The sequence below is a fragment of the Pristiophorus japonicus genome, chromosome 11 (genome assembly GCF_044704955.1).
Source record: "Pristiophorus japonicus isolate sPriJap1 chromosome 11, sPriJap1.hap1, whole genome shotgun sequence".
Classification (NCBI taxonomy): Eukaryota; Metazoa; Chordata; class Chondrichthyes; family Pristiophoridae; genus Pristiophorus; species Pristiophorus japonicus.
In genome coordinates, this window is record NC_091987.1 from 128,129,988 (window position 1) to 128,151,380 (window position 21,393).

The following is a 21,393-nucleotide window of genomic DNA, read 5'->3' on the forward strand; positions in this document are numbered from 1 at the left end:
AGTCTCCTCCTCCCGTTAGTTGTTTAATTGTCCACCACCATTCACGACTGGATGCGGAGAACTGCAGAGCTTTGATCATATCCATTGATTGTGGGATCACTTAGCTCTATTTATAGCATGTGGCTTCCGCTGCTTAGCATATAGTCCTGTGTTACAGCTTTCCCCAGGTTGGCACTTCATTTTGCCTGGTGCTGCTCGTGGCATGCTCTTCTACACTCCTCATTGAATCAGAGTTGGTCCCCTGGCTTGATGGTAATGGTAGAGTGATGGATATGCCAGGCCATAAGGTTACAGATTGTGGTGGAATACAATTCTGCTGCAGCTGATGGCCCACAGCGCCTAATGGATGCCCAGTTTTGAGTTGCTAGATCTATTCTGAATCTATCCTAGTTAGCACGGTGGTTGTGCCATGGAGGGTGTATTCAGTGTGAAGTCGGAACTTCATCTCCACAATGATGGTGCGGTGATCACTGCTACCAATGCAGTCATAGACAGATGCATCTGCGACAGGTGGATTGGGGAGGATGAGGTCAAGTAGGTTTTTCCCTTGTGTTGGTTCTCTCACCACTTGCTGCAGGCCCAGTTTGGCAGAAATGTCCTTCAGGACTCGGCCAGCCCGGTTAGTAGTGGTACTACCGAGCCACTCTTGGTGATGAACATTGAAGTCCCCCACCCAGAGTACATTCTGTGACCTTGCTACCCTTAGTGCATCTTCTAAGTGCTGTTCAATGTCGAGGAGTATTGATTCATCAGCTGAGGGAGGGCGGTAGGTGGTAATCAGCAGGCGGTTTCCTTCCCTAAGCTTGACCTGAAGCCATAAGACTTCATGGGGTCCAGAGACAATGGTGAGGACTCCCAGGGTCACTCCCTCCCATTGTGCCGCCACCTCGAGTGGGTCTGTCCTGCCGGTGGGACAGGACGTACCCAAGAATAGTGATGGAGGAGTATGATTCTGTGAGTATGACTATGTCAGGCTGTTGCTTGACTCGGCTGTGGGACAGCTCTCCCAATTTTGGGACAAGTCTCCAGATGTTAGTGAGGATGGCTTTGCGGGGTTGACTGGACTGGGTGTGCCGTTGTCGTCGTGTCCAAGGTCAATGCCGGGTGGTCAATTCAGTTTTATTCTTGTGGTATATTCTATATGACATCACAACACTCAGTCTCCAAGATGGCTCCATTCCTTTACTCTGGTTGTAAACAGCAGAGGCTGCATTACTACAGTAGTCCACTATATTACAATTCTTATTATTGTTTTCTGTACCGGTTGCAATTGCGTAGCTTGCTAGGCCATTTCAAAGAGCAGTTAAGAGTCAACCACATTACTGTGGGTCTGGAGTCTTATATAAGCCAGACCGAGTAAGAGCGGCAGATTTCCTTCCCTAAAAGGACATTAGTGAGCCAGATGGGTTTTTAATGACAAACTGGTAGTTTCATGGTCACCATTACTGTCACTAGCTTTTTATACCAGATTTTATTTTTTAATTAAACTGAATTTTAAATTCCACAGCTGCCGAGGCGGGATTTGAACTCACGTCTCCCGATTATTAGTCCAGGCCTCTGGATTACCAGTCCCGTAACATGCCATCTTACTGACTTCAATTTTTATACTTCATTGTGACTGTGGAAATACCAGCATTTTTCAAACAATGGGAAAGTTATAAAATGTATTATAGTATAACAATTATCAGCTTAGTTTGATTTATTTCTGTAAATGACAAGGCAGAAAATGCATTACCTTCACCTAAACGGTGTTCAATTTTATGTTTCTGACACCAAACCCTGTGGATCAAATTAAAATAAATGTCAATGCAAAATAACACACTAATAAATTACTAAGTATAACAAGTATATATTTACTAGCAGTAGCCACGGGCCCAAATTTGCCCAGGAGTTGCTCTGTTTTTTGGGGATACTGTGGCCTTTTAACTTGGAGGGGGGAGAGGGACAGGAGGCCATGGGGAGGGCAGGCTGGGGGAAAGGGATACCACAGCTCATTGAGATTCCACATAGAGCCCTACATCATTCTCTTCGGCTAGCAAACATCTCCTTTATCCATGTTTGTTCCAGCAGATGTTTTATTGTGCCACATCAGCAGGATGCATATCCTCACCAAACGGAAAGAACTAAATCAGATTTAAAGGCTGTGAGGAATCCATCTCCTATGGGCAGCTGGTCAAGTAGGCATGTGGTGTGTCTGGGTGGATGGCAAGGCCCTACATGATCTTTATAGCCTCCATGATCTTTGTCAAGTAGCACTAGAGGAGGGGACATGACGGAAATATGTGCAATAGAGGGATGCTTGGCTGGGTATCAAACATCTCCTTTGTGGGGCAAGGTGCATTCAATGCAAGATTTTGAACTGCCCTCTCTGCCCTTATTTTGATAAAGGTTGCAGCCTTCGTGCTCTCCCAAGAGCTACACTACTTCTCCATATTAGCTATTACCTATGAGGATAGCGTAGAGTAGAACAAAGAGCCAGTCACAGGGGTGCTTGATACAAGTTTAGCATAACTTCTCTACTGTTCAATTCTATACCTCTAGAAATAAATCCTCGTGGTTGGTTTGCTTTTTTATGGCTTTATTAACCTGTGTCACTACTTTGTGATTTGTACCCCAAGATCCCTTTGGTCTTCTACCGCATTTTGATTCTTATTTTACAAGATATGTGACCTCCTTATTTTTCTTATCAAAATGTAATACCTCACATTTATCTGTGATGAAATTCATTTGCCAATTATATGCCCATTCTGCAAGTTTATTAATGTCTTCTTGTAATTTGTTGCAGCCCTCCTTAGTATTGACTATCTCCCGCCTCCACACCCTGCCCGCCCCCAAATTTGGCATCATCCACAAATTTGGAAATTGTGTTTTTGATTCCAAAGTCTAAATCGTTAATATAAATTATGAACAACACTGATCCTTGTGGGACCCCACCCTTTACCCCACTATGCTTTCTGTTGAACCCAGCTAGCTATTCATTCTGCAACTTGTCCCCTGACTCCGCTTTCTCTGACCCTATTCATTAGTCTACTACATCTACTGCATTACCTTGTCTACTCTCTGTTACCTCTTCAAAGAATTCAATGATGTTGGTCAACAAGGCTTTCCCTTTTGAAATCCATGCTGGCTATTCATTATTATATTTTTGGTTTATAGATGTTCTTCTATTTTCTCCTTGAGTAGGCTTTCCATTATTTTTCCTACCACCGATGTTAAGCTGACTGGTCTATAGTTCCCTGAACATGTTCCATCTCCTTTCTTAAATATAGGCATTACATCAGCTATATGCCAGTCCTCTGGCACTACACCCTTTTCTAACGAATTATTAAATATGTTTAATAGTGCCTCTGCTATCTCTTCCCTAGATTCTTTTAAAATGCGCAGATGTGATCCGTCTGGACCAGGGGTTTTATCCTCTTCGAGTTTGATTACAGTTGCTGGATCAATAACTGCATACCATTGTACTTGCACTCTTTTGAATGGACCATTTCCACATTTTCATCACATAAGCATTTTGACTGCAGAGAGATGTTAAGATAAAATCAATTTGAAAGTGCTGCAAGGATACAAATTTAATAAAGTGCAAATTCATGTATTTCACAGTAACATTCCCATAAATTGGATTTTTACAGATAATTATTTGTGAAACTTCATTTTCTTACAATTCTGCTCATACAAAAGACTTAAAAATACAGATAGTTACATTTATGTTGAGTCACTGATAAGGCTTTATGCAGTTTAAGAGCAATTACATGGGAAAGGGCACATTACCTGTAAACTCTTTGGATTTCATTTTCCCTGATTGCGCCATTATCACTTCTCACGCAGGGGTAGTGATAGACTTTCCTACAATATCTTACAGCACATCTAACAGCAGCTCCATGCCGATGACAGTGACTGCATTTCTAAACATAAACACAGACAGAAAAAGTCAACAAAAATCGTTCTCTTGAATCTTCAAAGTCAAACTGTACAATAATCCAACTGGACGACAATCGGATTAAAAATTAAAATAGATCAAGGCAGCTTTAGTTGTTATTTAATATAAAAAGGCAAACCAAAAAAAGAGTCAAACACTCTTTTTAAAGTTAATGAACCCGTCGTTCATACTAATATACGTATTTAGTTACTTTCTAAAGATTAATTTCTATCATTCAGACATTTGTGGTAAATTAAACTTCACTGACACATTTGCCCCAAAATGTTATTCACTAAATAAGCAACTTTTCAGAAATGTCACCATTACTGTGGTATATTGCTAAGATAGTCTGTGCCACATAAGTATTGAATGAGAAACAGCCGTTTCCGCCATTGGGTCTACTCCTTCCACAGATAATCTACACTGTGCCCTACCATGGATTCTTCCCTACTGTCATCTTCAAATTAGGCTAAACAACTCTCTATTCCTTCAACCAAATCATTTATATGGTGAAATGCTGAGGCCCCAATACAGATCCCTGAGGAACATCACTTGTCACACTCTTTATTCCTACTCTCTGTCTTCTACTTCAGGGCAATATCGAGGGAGTGCTGCACTGGTGAAGGTGTAGTTTTTCAGATGAGATGTTAAAGCAAGACCCCGTCTTCTCTCTCAGGTAGATGTAAAAGATCCCTTGGTACTATTCGAAGAAAAGCAAGGGAGTTCTCCCCAGTGTCCAGGCCAACATTTATCTATCATTCAACGTCACGAAAACAGATTTTTTTGGTCATCATCTCATTGCTGTTTGTGGGACCTTGCTGTGTGCAAATTGGTTGCAGCATTTCCCTACATAACAACAGTGACTACACTTCAAAAAAGTACTTAACTGGCTTTTAAAGCTTGTAGGGAGGCCTTGAGGTCATGAAAGGTACTTATATAGATCAACGATCTTTCTTTTCTTTTGTTCACTAATCTAATCATCTAATAAAGTGCTCTGCAACATTTCTGCTGGTCCCAAAAGATAGTAAAGCAAAACACTATCTACTTACATTTTGTTGGCGGATTTCTTATTGTTACCGTCGCAACAAAGGGTTGTTAGTCCGGTGACAATAACTCCACTTATGGTCATGAATGAGTGTTTTTTATAATAACAAGCTGTATTACAGTGACTGATTTGGCCTTACATTTATATTAAACGTCATGCAAATAATACAATCTGGCTCCCAGGTTGTATTATTTGCTGAGAAGGCTCTCTCATGTCAGAGAACACCACAAGTCCAGGAGTGACCAGCCCTGCAGGCCCTCCACATGGCTACATTGCTCCTGACCCTCGAGAACGCTCTGAAGTTAAAGGGGACCTGATTCATTTCTGATACTGTAATACAACCTTGGCCTGCATATTACATAATATGTAGTTACTGCACGTTTGGTTGAGGCCACATTTAGGTATTTACCCAGCTTATAATCTTTTCAGCCTTTGTCTCAGTGCTACAAGCTTTGTTTCGTACAGCAAGTGCTTTGGCAAAATGTTTATCCTGTTCCCCAGACCTGGATGATTTTTTGTTCTCGGCCCTTGCTTTTCCAAACTGTCCGTTGTTCAGATATAGAGATAAGATTAAGATCCCCCTTGCTCTCACATTTGCTTGACCATTAAAAATGTTAAAAAAAAGGAGTGCTGGAATAGACTGACTTTTTAAATCATCTTAAAACATCCAACATTTTCCCTTTTGACACAAAATGAGCAATCACTCTGAGTCAATTAATTTTTTTTCTGCATCTCAGACATGCTCAGTTATTTGATAACAGCACATGAAATGGTTAATGTAGCTCAGGAGAGTGAGACAAACTTTGAAATCATCAAGGCACTAACACATGCTCAATAGAGAAACTATCTAATTAATGAAACAATCAGGATAGAGTTATACACACTGGTACCTGTCAGAGGGATTGAAACTGAAGCTGAAGTGGAATCATAGAATGATACAGCACAGGCGGCCGCCATTCGGTTCACCGTGCCTGTGCTGGCTCTTTGAAAGAGCTATCCAATTAGTCCCACTCCCCTACTCTTTCCCTATAGCCCTGTGAATTTTTCCCTTTCAAGTATTTATTCAATTGCTCTTTGAAAGTTATTATTTAACCTGCTTCCGCTGAACCTTTCTGGCCGTGCATTCCAGACGATAACAACTTGCTGTGATAAAAAAAATTATATTGCCTATCCTCATTCTTCCTTCTTGCTGGAATAGATTGACTTTTTAAATCCTCTTTAAACATTCTAACACGTTTACTGCGCCATTATTAAACTCTGGTCAATGTGTTATGAAGTCGCCTCTGACTAAACATTTCTATAACCTGCAATCTCCAATATTTATTGCTCTTTTGCTAATAGCTGTAGGCAAAAAACTTTTTTTTTTCACCTCTTTTCTTGTATGATGCTTATTCATGTTGTATTTGTGACCTCTAGTTCTACACTGACAGTCCAATTTAAATGCTCTTAGATCTACATTACCTGCATTTCATGGTTTTCTGATGTTCTTGGTTCTGTTTTCTCTCAATTTTATTTTCTCACACATGCCAATAAATTATTATTGTTGAATGACAAAAAAGTGCAATAATTTCAGAACGTACATACTTATACTACGCGTACATTAAGAAAATCACCAATTAATAAATAATCTCATTCTACCAAGAAATGAATGAGTCGCCATCCAAAATTGGAGGGCGCTATTGTCCCTTTAAGTATGCAACATATATCATATTGCATTCCTCAGTTCCACTCTATATATAGTCTCATTATGGAAGTGTACCTCAGTCCCTTTAAAAAGAATAGACTAAGCTCGGGAGGGAGTGGCAAAGTGGAGTAGTATAGGGTCTCTCATCTCTGGAACATTGGTTTAAATCTAACCCTTGCTGGCGAGATTAAAGTCTCCCTCGCTCTGTCTGGGAATGCAGGAATCCTATGTGAAAGATGGTTGGGCAGTCTCAACACAACAGCTACTGGCTGGGTTACAGGCCCATAGCTTAAAACTACTTTTAGCATTAATTGGCAATCTCACTTAGAAAAATCACAGAATAGCTGGTGTGGGAACAGAAAATGAGAGAGTGGTGCAGCAGAGACTGGCCTGCTGAAGCACATTGTTAAAGCATAGCAACGAGTGTTTATTTTGTGCTGCCCTTGAACGGAGAGTGCTTAATGCCGACACTGGGTGCCCAAATGGGGGGGGAAAGTATTCAATTTCCTAAGATACCTTTCCTCTTCCCAGTGAGCCCAAAATTCAACCATGGGATAAGTGAAGTTGTATCTATAGTAAATATTGTCATTATCAATAAAGAAACTTTTTAATGTTGCACAAATGTAAGTAAAGAGAATGAATCGGAGCAAGAAAGTTTGTAAGCCTTTTTCTACTTATTGCTGAAATAGCAGCAAATGTGGCAGCTATATATTGAGACCACAATATTAAAGCATTGATTGCCTCCTAATTAACAGAAAAGTCCTGGTATGAAGAGGAGTACATCAGGGTCTGTTGTTCAATGCAGTTTAGATGCAACAACCTCATGAGGAGTCTTACACCCATTACTACAAAGATGCATTAGCAACATTCACATAGCACAATAAGCCTGAAACCCGTATGCAGGGTGGAGAATTCCAGTTACAGCCATGAAGCAGTCTAATTTCAGCCAGACAATACCCAGAGCTATTTAGAACCCAAGATAGCTAGATCATGCATTCGTTGAGGTCTCTATCAATGACAAGGGGGACTGGGCTCCTTATATACTCAGTATCTGCTCCGGTTGCTGTCCAGTGAAGTGTTCAGAGGAAGCTCAGGTGGGACAAATATTTAAATATGGATAAAAAAAAAGAACATGTTGTAAGAAAGCTGCCAAGATCAACATATTTATGAATCCTCTGGGGCTGACCTGGAGAACTCTGTATTGGTAGTTTACTTACATAAGAACATAAGAGACAGGAGCAGGAGGAGGTCATTTGACATCCTCGGGTCTGCTCCGCCATTTAATAAGATCATGGCTGATCTGATCATGGACTCAGCCCCACTTCCTTGTCCGCTCCCCATAACCCTTTACTCCCTTATCGCTCTAAAATCTGTCTATTTCCACCTTAAATATATTCAATGACCCAGCCTCCACAGCTCTCTGGGGGCAGAAAATTCCAAAGATTTACAACCCTCTGAGAAGAAATTCCTGCTCATCTCAGTTTTAATCTTATTCTGAGACTATGCCCCGTAGATTTTGTTTCCCCTATGAGTGGAAGTACCCTCTTTGCATCTACCTTGTCGAGCCTTCTCATTATCTTATATGTTTCGATAAGATCACCGCTCATTCTTCTGAACTCCAATGCGTACAGACCCAACCTGCTCAACCTTTCTTCATAAGTCAACCCTTTCATCTCAGGAATCAACTTAGTGAACCTTCTCTGAACTGCCTCCCATGCAAGTATATCCCTCCTTAAGTAAGGAGACCAAAACTGTTATACCTCACATTTCCCCACATTGTATGCCATCTGCCAAATTTTTGCCCATTCACTTAGCCTGTCTTTCTCCCTTTGCAGATTTTTTGTGTCCTCCTCACAATTTGCTTTACCACTCATCTTTGTATCATCAGCAAACTTGGCTACATTACACTCAGTTCCTTCATCCAAGTCATTAATATAGATTGTAAATAGTTAAGGCCTCAGCACTGATCCGTGCGGCACCCGACTAGAGACTGACCCATTTATCCCGACTCTGTTTTGTGTTAGTTAGCCAATCCTCTATCCATGCTAATATATTACCTCCAATCCCGTCAACTTTTATCTTGTGCAGTAACCTTTTATATGGCACCTTATCGAATGCCTTATGGAAATCCAAATACACCACATCTACTGGTTCCCCTTTATCCACCTTGCTCGTTACATCCTCAAAGAACTCCAGCAAATTTGTCAAATATGATTTTCTTTTCATAAAACCATGCTGACTCTGCTTGATTGAATTATGGTTTTCCAAATGTCCTACTACTGCTTCCTTAATAATGGACTCCAGCATTGTCCCAACGACAGATGTTAGGCTAACCGGTCTTTACATTCTCATATCCCAGTGTTAAAGAATACAGTCTGAAGTTAACTCTACCAGCCAACTTCTCAGACTAACCACCTAGAGTACAACTGAAAGATCTTGGGTTCACAATGGGTTAAAATCCTTATACGACTCTTTTGCGTCAAAAATGGGAAGAAGACCCCCAAGTTTCCTGAGCTTAAGAAAACCTCTTTGGTCTGATGAAGCAAGAGATTCTCCAGTTCTGAAACCAAAGATTCTTCGGTAAGTGTACGTTCTGTCCTCAAATGGTCAGCCACTGGAACCTCTGAGCAATCCAGGTGAAATGTAGGAAACACCTTTCCCAGACAATGTTCCTCACCCATCCATACACATTTCAAGGTCCAGTTATTTTTAAAATATTGGACATAATCCCCTACTGACATCTTTGCTATTACTGGAGAGACAACAATGACAAATTATTACTGGCATAGAAGCAAAAGCAGAGTACTATTCCTTTTCAGACTATACTGTTCTTTGGATGACTCTTTTGAACCTAGGCAAGAAGCCTCCTCCAACAAAAAGTAACTGCCTTCCTTGAAAGGCGATTGAGCTACCTTAGAAACGATACATTGAGGCTCTGCTGGAATCTATTAAAACTCTTCAGCATCACTTCCAAGTGGTCCCAAATTCTAGGCAACAACTCTGTCTGCACATGCATAGGATAAGCTGGGCATTGCTGCATAGCAAGTTCTTCAACTTGAGGCCACGCTCTGCTGAAGCGATCGACTGCAGATTGTTGCAAATACTTCTACTGGCCATGTGACACTATTCAAGTCATGAAAGAAACTATCCTGCAGTAGAATTTGGGTTTGGAGGACCACTGCATCATTATATACTATACTTTTAGATAAATGTAATCCACTGCTTGGATAACTGTTGAAAAGGGGGATTGAGGGATACGGTGAAAAGGTAGTTCAGTGGGGCTGATATCTGGAAAATGGCTTGTTGGAGTTAATGGCCTTTCCCCGTTTCTAAAATTGCTTATATTTTAAGCTGGTACTCTCTTTTTGACTGTGCCCTGATCGGATATCCTCTTCCCTTTCAATATCCAATTTCCTTTTGAAAGTTGCGATTGAATCTGCTTCCACCACCCTTTCAGGCAGAGCATTCCAGATCATAACAACTCACTACGTTTAAAAAAAATTCTCATCTACCCTCTGGTTCTTTTGCCAATCAACTTAAATCTCCATCCTCTCGTTACCAACCTTCTTGCCAGTGGAAACAGTTTCTCTTTACTCAATCTATCAAAACCCTTCATAATTTTGAACGCCTCGATTAAATCTTCCCCACCTTCAAAAATATTGAGAAATGTACTGCAAACTTTGCTGCTTCCAGTCTTTTACATAAATAGATCCTGTACTATCCTTTTCATGTTATTTATGTCATGTTCCTATTAAGAGACCAAAGTGGTACTTGCAACACACAAGATAAATTGAAAACTGCTAGATTTTTGAATATTCTCAAAATGAAAAATAAACCTTTCCAATGACTTTCCGTAATTCCTTTTTAATATCGGGCACTGAAATTCCGCAAAGATTTTCATTCTTTGACGTTTTGGACGTCTTGGGTACAGAAGAAAATAACTGGGGAAAAAAAAAGTAAAACTGTCAGTTCAACGAACCACATAACTAACATCTTAGCACCACAAATAACTGTCCCTTGACTGGAGAGGCAACAAGAAGAAAGAAGGTGAAACTTTTAAAATAGTCAGCAAACAGTTTTATACGGAAATTAGTCCAATGCACTTGGAGAACGTTGCAGTCAATAAAGTAAGGAAACAAATGGGTTCAACAACACAACTTGATATTATATAGCGCCTTTAACATAGTAAAACTTCCCAAGGGGCTTCACAGGAGGAATATCAAACAAAATTTGACATTGAGCCACAGAAGGAGATATTAGGACAGGAAAGAGTCAGGTTTTTAAGAGCATCTTAAAGAAGGAGAGAGAGATAGCGAGGCGGAGAGGCTTAGGGAGGACATTCCAGACCCGAGGGCCCAGGCAGCTTAAGGCACAGCCGCCAATGGTGGAGCAATTAAAATTGGGGATGCACAAGGGGCGAGAATTAAATAAGTGCAGTGATTTCGTAGGACTGTAGGGCTGGAGGAGGTTACAAAAGGTAAGGAGGGGAAAAGCCATGGAGGGATTTCAAAACAAGGATGGGAATGTTAAAAACGAGGACCAAGAGTCAATGTAGGTGAGCGAGCACAGAAGTGATGGGTGAATGGGACTTGGTGCGAGTTAGGATACCGACAGTAGAGGTTTGCACGAGTTCAAGTTTATGGAGGATGGAAGATGGGAGGCAGGCCAGGAGAGCACTGGATTAGTCAAGTCTAGAAGTAACAAAGGCATGGACGCGAGTTTCAGCAGCAGATGCGCTGAAGCAGGGCGGAGATGGGCAATGTTACGGAAGTGGAAGTAGGCGGTCTTGGTGATGGAGCGGATATGTGGTCAGAAGCTCATCTCAGGGTCAAATAGGAGGTTTAAAGTGAAGAGATGTGGTGAATGAGGAGATTTGAGAGTTGCCAGGTGACTTGCACAAGTGGTGTTGTTGGGACTGCTATTGTTTATAATTTTCACTCATGACTTACAGGACCAAAATATTGCCTAAGGTGACTAAGTTTACCAATGGTACCAAATTGTCAGTAGCAAGGTATCTTTGTTGACAGGCTAAATCAATGAGCAGATGGTGTTCAACACAAGGAATTGTAAAGTCACGAGATTCAATAGAACCAAGAGTACGGATTAAATGTTAAATGTTGGCATGGCAACAAAGATACTTACAAGTTTTGGTGGATATATTGTTAAAACTGTCAATTCTCTATTCACAGATCGTCAAGAAAGCAAATAAAATGTTGGAATGGGATGTTACTTGCAAGTCAAAAGGACATGATTTTGATGTTTTATCTGGCCATGGCAAGACCTCACCTGGGGTGTACGGTGTTTAGTTTTGGTCTCTGTATTACAGAAAGAGGGAATCCAGGAAAATGTCATCAAGTCGATTCCTGAACTTAAAAAGGCCCGAGTTGTGAGAAAAGATATTTTACCCTGTGACTTTTGAAGAGAGAAGGATGAGGGGAGAATTGACACATGTCTTTATAAACTTTTCAGATATTGATTAGATCTAGAACAGTTTCTGTCAGGCTTAGGATTGAAGGACTGGGTGACACAGTTTAAAATTAAGGATGCCAAAAGAAAATGGAAGATATCGGCAAAAAAATGTCAACTGGGGGGCAGGAGGGAGAAGTTCGAAATGTTCAACAAATTGCCATGAAAATCAAGACAGCTTTCAAAAACAGACTGGATGAATTTTAGTTCGTAAACTGAATCCCATTAGTTATAGAATCACAAATGGGTAGGCTGGATGTCACAAGGCTCCTCTCCAGCCCAAAATATTAGATTGTTACTCTTCTTTCTCCTCTTTGTGGCCAGCGGCACGAGGCAACTCATATCTTTACAATCAGTCCCTTTTTATGCGGACAAGTCAGTGGCCTGACTCAACTCTCTGCCAGAACACCTGACTTTACAATGTGCGGGGGTTGCCAATCGCTTACACCAGACGTGCATACCCTGCTGGATGTCAACACAGTATTCAGAGACCAAATGTCTTGCCTTCGCTCACTGGGGCTGACTGTAGTGGGGCTCTAGTCTACTCTTAATTCAAAGTCACTTCGTTCAAACAATCTGATCGTTCTTTTTAAACCCTAAATTTCCACTTTGCTGTTTAACTTTCATTGATTAACTTAAATTATTGGATAATTCAAATTTTGTTGGTACAGAAAACAACTGTGAATTGTCAGTTGACTGTAAATGTGCAAGTTAATCATTTGTATTGCAGATTTTTCTGGGAGGTGTGTTTCTGTGTAACTGTAAATCTTGTAAATAAATCTGACTGCTGGGTTTAACCTCAACCAAATGGTCTGACAGCATGGTGTTTTACACTTTTCAAGAAGGACAACTACATCGTGGCCAGCCTCCATAAACTCTGATATGAAGTAAAAAGACAATAGTTAATCTTTTGGAATTCTACTCATGTTCAAGCATAAATGCGATACATGTTGCTGATCACAGGAGGCATAAGCCTGCCTATGGAAACTGTACTTAGCTGTAAACTCATTTGAAGAGAAGTGAAATACAGCCTAAATAGATCACATTCATATGACAACTTATCACATTGAAATATCTCAATGTGTTTCATACAATGAATGTCTTTGACATACTGTGGCAGATGCGGCTTTGGTTTAATGCTTTATCCGAAGGACGGGGTCTCAACAATGCTGCACTTACTCAGTAACAGTTACTGGACTGACAGCCTAGATTATGAGCTCATAACCAGGGATTTCCTGGCCCAAAGACTTCTACCAAACAAGTCAACTGGAACACACAAATTAGAAACTTCCACAAGTTATAAACGTATTTTGCGCATCTATATTTTACTCTTATTATGGACTTTGATTATATGTACTACAAGGCTGACTAGCATTTGTGAGTGATAAAGGATTGCTACATGTTGTGAACTCCCTAGCATCCTAGTTAATCAAATGATTAATGAATGCTGCAGGCTAGTTGCAGGTGAGTCACAAAAGTGTGCATCAGTGACTCCCCCAATAGCACGTTAGGCAAATATGCCATGTGGTTTGGTAATGAGCCATGCACAACACAAAGATCCCAAGTTTGATTTGTGATGAATTAGTTGACCTCAGTCAGATAGTAAGTGGAGAAATAACAGTTGGCCTCTATGTCTCCAGTTTCAGGAGAAGGAAAAAGAATATGGTCCTGTACTAAAAGAATGAATACTTGTGCAAGGTTCGAGAAGGCTTCCAGCACCATGTGAACCATTTTACAGCAGGAGTCAGTTTCATTTGAAACATTTTCAGTATGATAGTCAGACAGAGGAGCAAATACCAAAAAGCAAATTTAGGATTATCAGTACTTCACACAGTGAATAATCAACAGGTGAAGTGGATGTCCAAGTATTAGATGCAAAAGCTCTGGGGCCATTTCAAAAAACAGCCAGATGCTGTGAAAAATGCTCTCTCATACATATCTATCTTGTGAACTCAGACTGTTCTCAGATAGTAATGGTGTCTGTTCTTGTTCTCGTATCTTCTCTCACTTCCCTTGGAGAACTGTGTGAAGCAGTGAGAGGATTCGCAGACTGATTAACAGTCTGACAGGCTGCAAAGTTAATGTTCCTTCCACGGCCGTAACCGTCTCTATACCAGCCGATACGACAGGAGGGTTTTATGGGCTCCACAACCCACACGATGGATGGAGATGGTCGGGGGTGGTGGTGGTGGTGGGTGCACCCATACCGACTGGACACGAACATCCCACTGAATGTCAACCCAGAATTCAGAGCCGGAGATCCGGTCTGCACTTGGGACCGTCTGCAGCAGACTCCCGCACCTCCTGGCTCAACGGCGGAAATGCTACCACTAAGCTAAAGGCTCACTCCATGCATTTCTGGGAAACCAAATTAATATAAAAGCTTTAAACAAAGATGATATCATGTTTTTACTCTGTATGCCAAAACCATTACAAAATACACTTACCAGACATCTGCGGTGAACGACCAGTTGACTATCCCGAGAAAGCAGCAGTTCTCCACTGAATACTTCCTCCTTTGTCTGCTTGCAAAATCCACATTTTAATGACATCCCACTAAAGAAAATACATACAGTCATGTAATATTCCCATTTATTCAAGCCCCACTATGGACTTCAACTTTAACACAATCTGGACTGACACGTCAGTGCAGTACTGACGGAGTGTTGCATCGTCTTTTCCATGGGATGTTAAACCGAGGTCCCAACTATCTGTTCCAAGTGGATGTAAAAATCCTATGACACTATTCAAATGAGATCAATGTTCTCCTGGTGTCCTGTGCAGCAATGCCCCCCTAACTAAAACCACTATCAGATTGTCCTGTTAATCTTTACATATAGAATTTACAGCACAGAAACAGGCCATTCGGCCCAACAAGTCTATGCCGATCATTTCTTGGCACCCTGCTGTGCATAACCCTGCTGAATGTTCCCAGTAACTACAGTGACTGCATTTCAAAATGTGATCCATTGGTTGTAAGCACTTTCGGAGGTACTGAGGACATGATATGGTATTATATAAATAAAGTTTCTTTCAAATCTGTGACTCATTTGCTTTCTGCATCCTTTTAGCCCAGTGACTCATCACATTTTAATGACATCTGAGGTGCTTAAGATGATGAAAGGATTTGATAGGGTCGAGAGAGAAACTATTTCCTCTGTTGGGGGAGTCCAGATAAAGGGGCCATGTCCTTAAATTTAGAGCTAGGCCATGTCCTTAAATTTAGAGCTAGGCCATCCAGAGGTGATTTCAGGAAGCACTTCTTCACACACGGGGTAGTGGAAATCCAAAGCTCTCTACCTCAAAAAGCTGTTGAGGCTAGGTCAACTGAAAATTCCAAAACAAAGCTGGATAGATTTTTGTTAGGCAAGGGTATGAAAGATTATAGAAACATAGAAAATAGATGCAGGAGTAGGCCATTCGGCCCTTCGAGCCCGCTATTCAGTGAGTTCATGGCTGAACATGCAACTTCAGTACCCGATTCCTGCTTTCTCGCCATACCCCTTGATCCCCCTAGTAGTAAGGATTACATCTAACTCCTTTTTGAATATATTTAGTGTGTCGTTGGAGTTAAGGTACAAGCCAGTAATCCTCTAATTGAATGGCGGAAGAGGCTGAATGGCCTACTCCAGTTGCTATACATCCTTTTTGTTCAGTGACGGATACTACTTGCTGATACTGCCTTTGGATCACTTTTACATAAGGCTACCACTCCTCCAACTCCTGGTTACTCTTTTCCCTATGCTCCACAATTCACCTGAAACTCCCTGCCTGGATCCAGCTTGCTATCTCCCTCCCTGCTTTCAACAATATTATCTTCCACTACTCCCACCCTAATCTTCTAGCTTTTCTTTTCTTGATCAGTGACCACTGTTACTATACTTCCTTAACATTTGGAGATGTCTTCCTGCATTTGATGAGTGCTATAGAAAAGTTGTCAACTCCATGTTTAACATTATACAAACGTAAGAGTTCAAATTGATAGCATGGGACTTCTCACAAGGCTTCTCATGGATGACAGACACTTCTATTTTACTGTGACCAGACTGCTTTTGAAATGAGGCAGTTGATTATTCCTGTTTGCTACCTTCAGAAGTGTTGCTTAATTTAGAAACTGACTAAGTGGCTTGAACAGTTTCAAGACCAGAAGTCAATAAATGTTTTCAATTAGGATGGCAATTACAGAGTTTGTTTAATGTACCAAATGGCTAACTCTTGTTTTTACTTCTTTGGAGTGTATTTTTCCTCCATTCACTATTGTTCGCAAGAACAAAAAAATTGGGACAATAATAAACCAGCTTTACATTTATGACAACTTTTACACAATTAGCAAACAGACCAAACCATATGCATCCTCACACTCCCACCACCAGGAGCTGAAACTTAAAAAGCATTACCATCAGAAAAATTAGTTTGAGAGCAATGCTGTGGGCTCTAGTCTCCATGCCTAGGCTTGGCTTATACCCGTGTCCAGCAAACCAGCATTGCAGGCAATGAATAATTACACAAAAAGCTGCTCCATTCATAGTCATTCACTTAAACTAAAACTTTAGTTTCTCAATAAAAAATAAAGTTAGGACATTTTGGAGAGGTTCAAGCTATAGGCAGCCCAGAATACTAACTACAATTTAAGGTACAGTTTTGTAAGGGTAGTCTACAGCAAATAACCAGATACAATATTTGTGTCAGAAAAACTGCACTTTGACAATTAAGGTCAATGTTAACTGTCCAAGAATACTTTCCAATAAATTATTTCCCCCAGAGTTTAGTCGAGAAGAATGAACGCTTTAAACATCCCCTTTGGTCACAATAAGTCTGCAGTGTTTCTTCCTAAAATGAATACATACAAAGCTTTAAAAACAGCAAACTCCTAATCCAATATAAAGATCAAAGGTTAGTGGGGCAGTTGCAGCTTCAGTGGACAGGATATAACTTACACCAGAGAAATGGTTGATGGAGCAGTGGAGACAGTGAAGAGGAATATGTTCCCCTCATATCCTCCGACAAATAGTCGTGTCTATGAGTGTAACATGTAAATAAGGATCATTAAAGTCAGCTTTTATTGCCAATTTTAAAATTTGTTTTGTTTTAATTAATTCTCAGGATGTGTCACTGGCAAAGCCAGCATTTATTGCCCATCCCCATTTGGTGTCGAGAGGGTAGTGGTTAAACTTCTTGGACCACTGCAGTCCATGTGGTGAAGGTGCTCCGACAATGCTGTTAGGACTTGGACCCAGAGACGATGAAGGAATGGTGATATATATCCAAGTCAGGATGGCGTTTGACTTGGAGGGGAGATTGGAGGTGATGGCGTTCCCATGCAGCTGCAGCATTTTTCCTTCTTGGTGGTGGAGGTCACTGATTTGAGGGGTGCTGCCGAAGAACCCTTAGCGAGTTGCTGCAGTGTATCCTTTTGCACGACACACCGTAGCTACAGTGCACCAGTGGTGGAGGAAGAGGATGTTTAAACTGATGGATGGGGACCCAATTAAGTGGCCTGATTTGTCTAAGATAATGTCGAGCTTCTTGTGTTGTTGTCGAAGCTACACCCATCCAGGTCGATGCAGAGTATTCCATCACATACGTGACTTGTGCCTGGTAGCTGGTGGAGTAGCTTTGGGGAGTCAGGTGAACCACTCACCACAGAATACTCAGACTGTGACATGAACAGCATTTATGAGACTGGTGAGTTAAGCTTCTGGTCACTGGTGACCCCCAGGATGTTGTTAGTGGGGATTTGGTGATGGTAATGCCATTGAATGTCATAGGGAGAGGGTTATGCTCTCACTGGTTGGAGATAGTCATTGCCTTTGTGTGGGACTAATTTCGCTTATCAGGAAAAATAGAAAAGCAGAGTATTTTTTTTAAATGGTGAGAGATTGGGAAATGTTGGTGTTCAGAGGGAGCTGGGTATCCTTGCACACAAATCACTGAAAATTAACATGCAGGTACAGCAAGCAATTAAAAAAGCAAATAGTATGTTGGCCTTTATTACAAGAGGATTTGAGTATAAGAGTAAAGACGTCTTACTGCAATTATATAGGGCCCTGTTGACACCATACCTGGAGTATTGTGTACAGTTTTGGACTCCTTACCAAAGGAAGGATATACTTGCCATAGAGGGAGTGCAACAAAGGTTCACCAGACTGATTCCTGGGATAGGGGGATTGTCCTGTGAGGAGAGATTGAATAGACTAGGCCTATATTCTCTAGAGTTTAAAAAAATGAGAAGTGATCTCATTGAAACATTCAAAATTATCGGGCTGGACAGGGTAGATGCAGGGAGGATGTTTCCCCTGGCTGGGGAGTTTAGAACCAGGGGTCATAGTCTCAGACGATGGGGTCAGACTCAGGGCTCGGTCATTTAAGACTGAGATGATGCGAAATTTCTTCACTCAGAAGGTGGCGAATCTTTGGAATTTTCTACCCCAGAGGACTGTGGAGTATATTCAAGACAGAGATCGACAGATTGATTTTTGGATATTAAGGGAATCAAGGGATATGGGGATAGTGCAGGAAAGTGGAGTGGAGGTAAAAGATCAGCGGAGCAGACTAGAGGGGATGAATGGCCTACTCCTGCTCCTATTTCTTATGTTTTTATGAGTCCAAGCCTCGATGTTGTCCAGGTCTTCCTGCATGTGGGCATGGACTGCTTCATTATTTTAGTTTTTGGGAGTATTTTTCAGATTAAGAACATAACACAAGAATTAAGCACAGGAGTAGTTAATATGGCCCTTCAAGCCTGCTCCACATTCAATAAGATCATGACTGATTTTCAACTTCAACTCCACTTTCCCACCCGAATCCATATCTCTTGATTCCCTCGAGTCCAAAAACCTATCTTGAACACACTCGATGACTCAGCATCCACAAACCTTTCGGGTAGAGAATTCCAAAGATTCACAATCCTCTCAGTGAAGAAGTCCCCCCTCGTCTCAGTCTTAAAGGGCATCCCCTTATCCTGAGACTGTGCCCCCTAGTTCTAGAGACTCCAGCCAAGGGAAATAATTTCTCAGCATCTACCTGGTCAATCCCCCTCAGAATCTTATGTTTCAATGCAATCACCTCTCATTCTTCTAAACACCAGAGAATATAGACCCAATCTACTCAATCTCTCATCATAGGACAACCCTCTCATCCCAGGGATCAATCTAATGAACTTCCGTTGAACCGTCTCTAAGGCAAGTATGTCCTTCCTCAGATAAGGAGGATCAAAACTTTGCACAGTACTCGAGGTGTGGTTTCACCAAAGTCTTGTACAACTGTAGCAAGACTTCCTTACTCTTGTACTCCAACCCTCTTGCAATAAAGGCCAACATGCCATTTGCTTTCCTAATAGCTTGCTGTACCTGCATGCGAACATTGTGTTTCCTGTACAAAACCACCTAAATCTCTTTGAACACTAACATTTAATAGTTTCACACCATTTAAAAAATATTCTGTTTTTCTCTTCTTCCTACCAAAGTGAATAATCTCTCATTTCCCCACATTATACTCAATCTGCCACCTTACTGCCCACTTCCTGTCTATATCCCTTTGTGGGCTCTTGTCTTCCTCACATTTTGTATTGTCAGCAAATTTAGATGCATTGCATTCTGTCCCTTCATCGAAGTCATTAATATAGATTGCAAATAGCTGAGGCACAAGCATTGATCCTTGTGGCATCCCACTCGTTACAGCCTGCCAACCGGAAAATGACCCGTTCATCCCTACTCTCTGTCCGTTAACCAATCCTCTATCCCTGCCAACCCCATGAGCCCTTACCTTGTGTAGCAATCTTTTATGTGGCAACTTATCGAATGCCTTTTGGAAATCAAAATATACCATATCTACTGGTTCTTCATTATACCCTGCTAGTTCCATCCTCAAAAAACAAATACATTTTAGCCTCAAAAACTGGGAGACAATCATGGGGAAGGTCTCCAAAAAGACCAAGACAAATTTGAGAGACAGAAAAAAAATTATTTTTTATTTGAAACATCTTTAAAACTCAAAAACAAGGCAGGGACTAAAATAAAATTGGTAGTTAATCTAAATGTATGCTCACAGCAACACCTAGTGGCAGAGACAACATGGGAAGAATAATTGTACTAACTTGCATATTTTAAAGTAAAGGTGACAGAACCAATAAATCTTAAAAATTAGATTTATTTTATACCAGGATAAAATATATCGGGCATAGTTGACCTAAAGCAGATGAACACAGAAGAGCAGAAACAAACACTATGATTTGTGCATCTGATGGTAGTGACTGAATGGGCCCTCTTATAAACTTACTATCTGCATCATCATGAGTTTATCCTGTATCCTATAAACTGTGCCAAATTTCATTTCAAATAGCCAGAAACCTTCAACAATGACCTCAGGATCCCCCAAAGTGGTTTACAGGCAATAAAGTACATTTTGAAGATAGTCACTGTTGTAATGTAGGAAACACGGCAGCGAATTTGCACACATCAAGCTCCCACAAATAGCTGTATAATAATGATCAGAAGGAATGTGCGTGCTGACACCAATAGCATGATGCGTTTAATAGAGATTGTAGAGAGGGGGGGGGGTGAAGAGGGAGGGGGGGAGAGGGAGAGGGAGAGGGAGAGAGAGAGAGGGAGAGAGGGGGGGGGGGAGAGAGGGGGGGGAGAGGGAGGGGGGGGGGGAGAGAGGGGGGGGGGGAGAGAGGGGGGGGGGGAGGAGAGGGGGGGGGGAGGGGGGGGGGGAGAGAGGGGGGGGGGAGAGAGGGGGGGGGAGAGAGGGGGGGGGGGAGAGAGGGGGGGGGGAGAGGGGGGAGAGAGGGGGGGGAGAGAGAGGGGGGGAGAGAGGGGGGGGGAGAGAGAGGGGGGGGAGAGAGAGGGGGGGGGGAGAGAGGGGGGGGAGGAGAGGGGGGGGAGAGAGGGGGGGGGAGAGAGGGGGGGGGGAGAGAGGGGGAGGAGAGGGGGGGGAGGAGAGGGGGGAGGGAGGAGAGGGGGGGGAGGAGAGGGGGGGGGGGAGGAGAGGGGGGAGGAGAGGGGGGGGGGAGGAGAGGGGGGGAGAGAGGGGGGGGAGGAGAGGGGGGAGGAGAGGGGGGGAGAGGAGAGGGGGGGGGAGGGAGGGAGGGAGGGGAGGGGAGGAGGGAGGGGAGAGGGAGGGGAGAGGGAGGGGAGAGGGAGGGGAGAGGGAGGGGAGAGGGAGGGAGAGGGAGGGGGAGAGGGAGGGGGAGAGGGAGGGGAGAGGGAGGGAGTGAGGGGCAGGGGGAGGGGGGGGAGAGGGAGGGGAGTGGGGGGGGGAGGGAGGGAGGGGTGAGGG

At 42.2% G+C, this 21,393-nt stretch overlaps 1 protein-coding gene across 1 annotated transcript in view; it reads right to left on the minus strand.

The window, feature by feature from the left end:
- The window catches only part of LOC139275581 (uncharacterized), a 276,054-nt gene that overhangs the window by 253,198 nt on the left and 1,463 nt on the right, over positions 1–21,393 (minus strand). The window contains exons 2-5 of the mRNA XM_070892751.1: positions 14,562–14,670; positions 10,485–10,589; positions 3,772–3,905; positions 1,736–1,779 (exon numbers count right to left, since the gene is read on the minus strand). Of these exons, the coding sequence (XP_070748852.1) occupies positions 1,736–1,779; positions 3,772–3,905; positions 10,485–10,589; positions 14,562–14,670 (392 nt within the window). The remainder of the gene's footprint in view (positions 1–1,735; positions 1,780–3,771; positions 3,906–10,484; positions 10,590–14,561; positions 14,671–21,393) is intronic.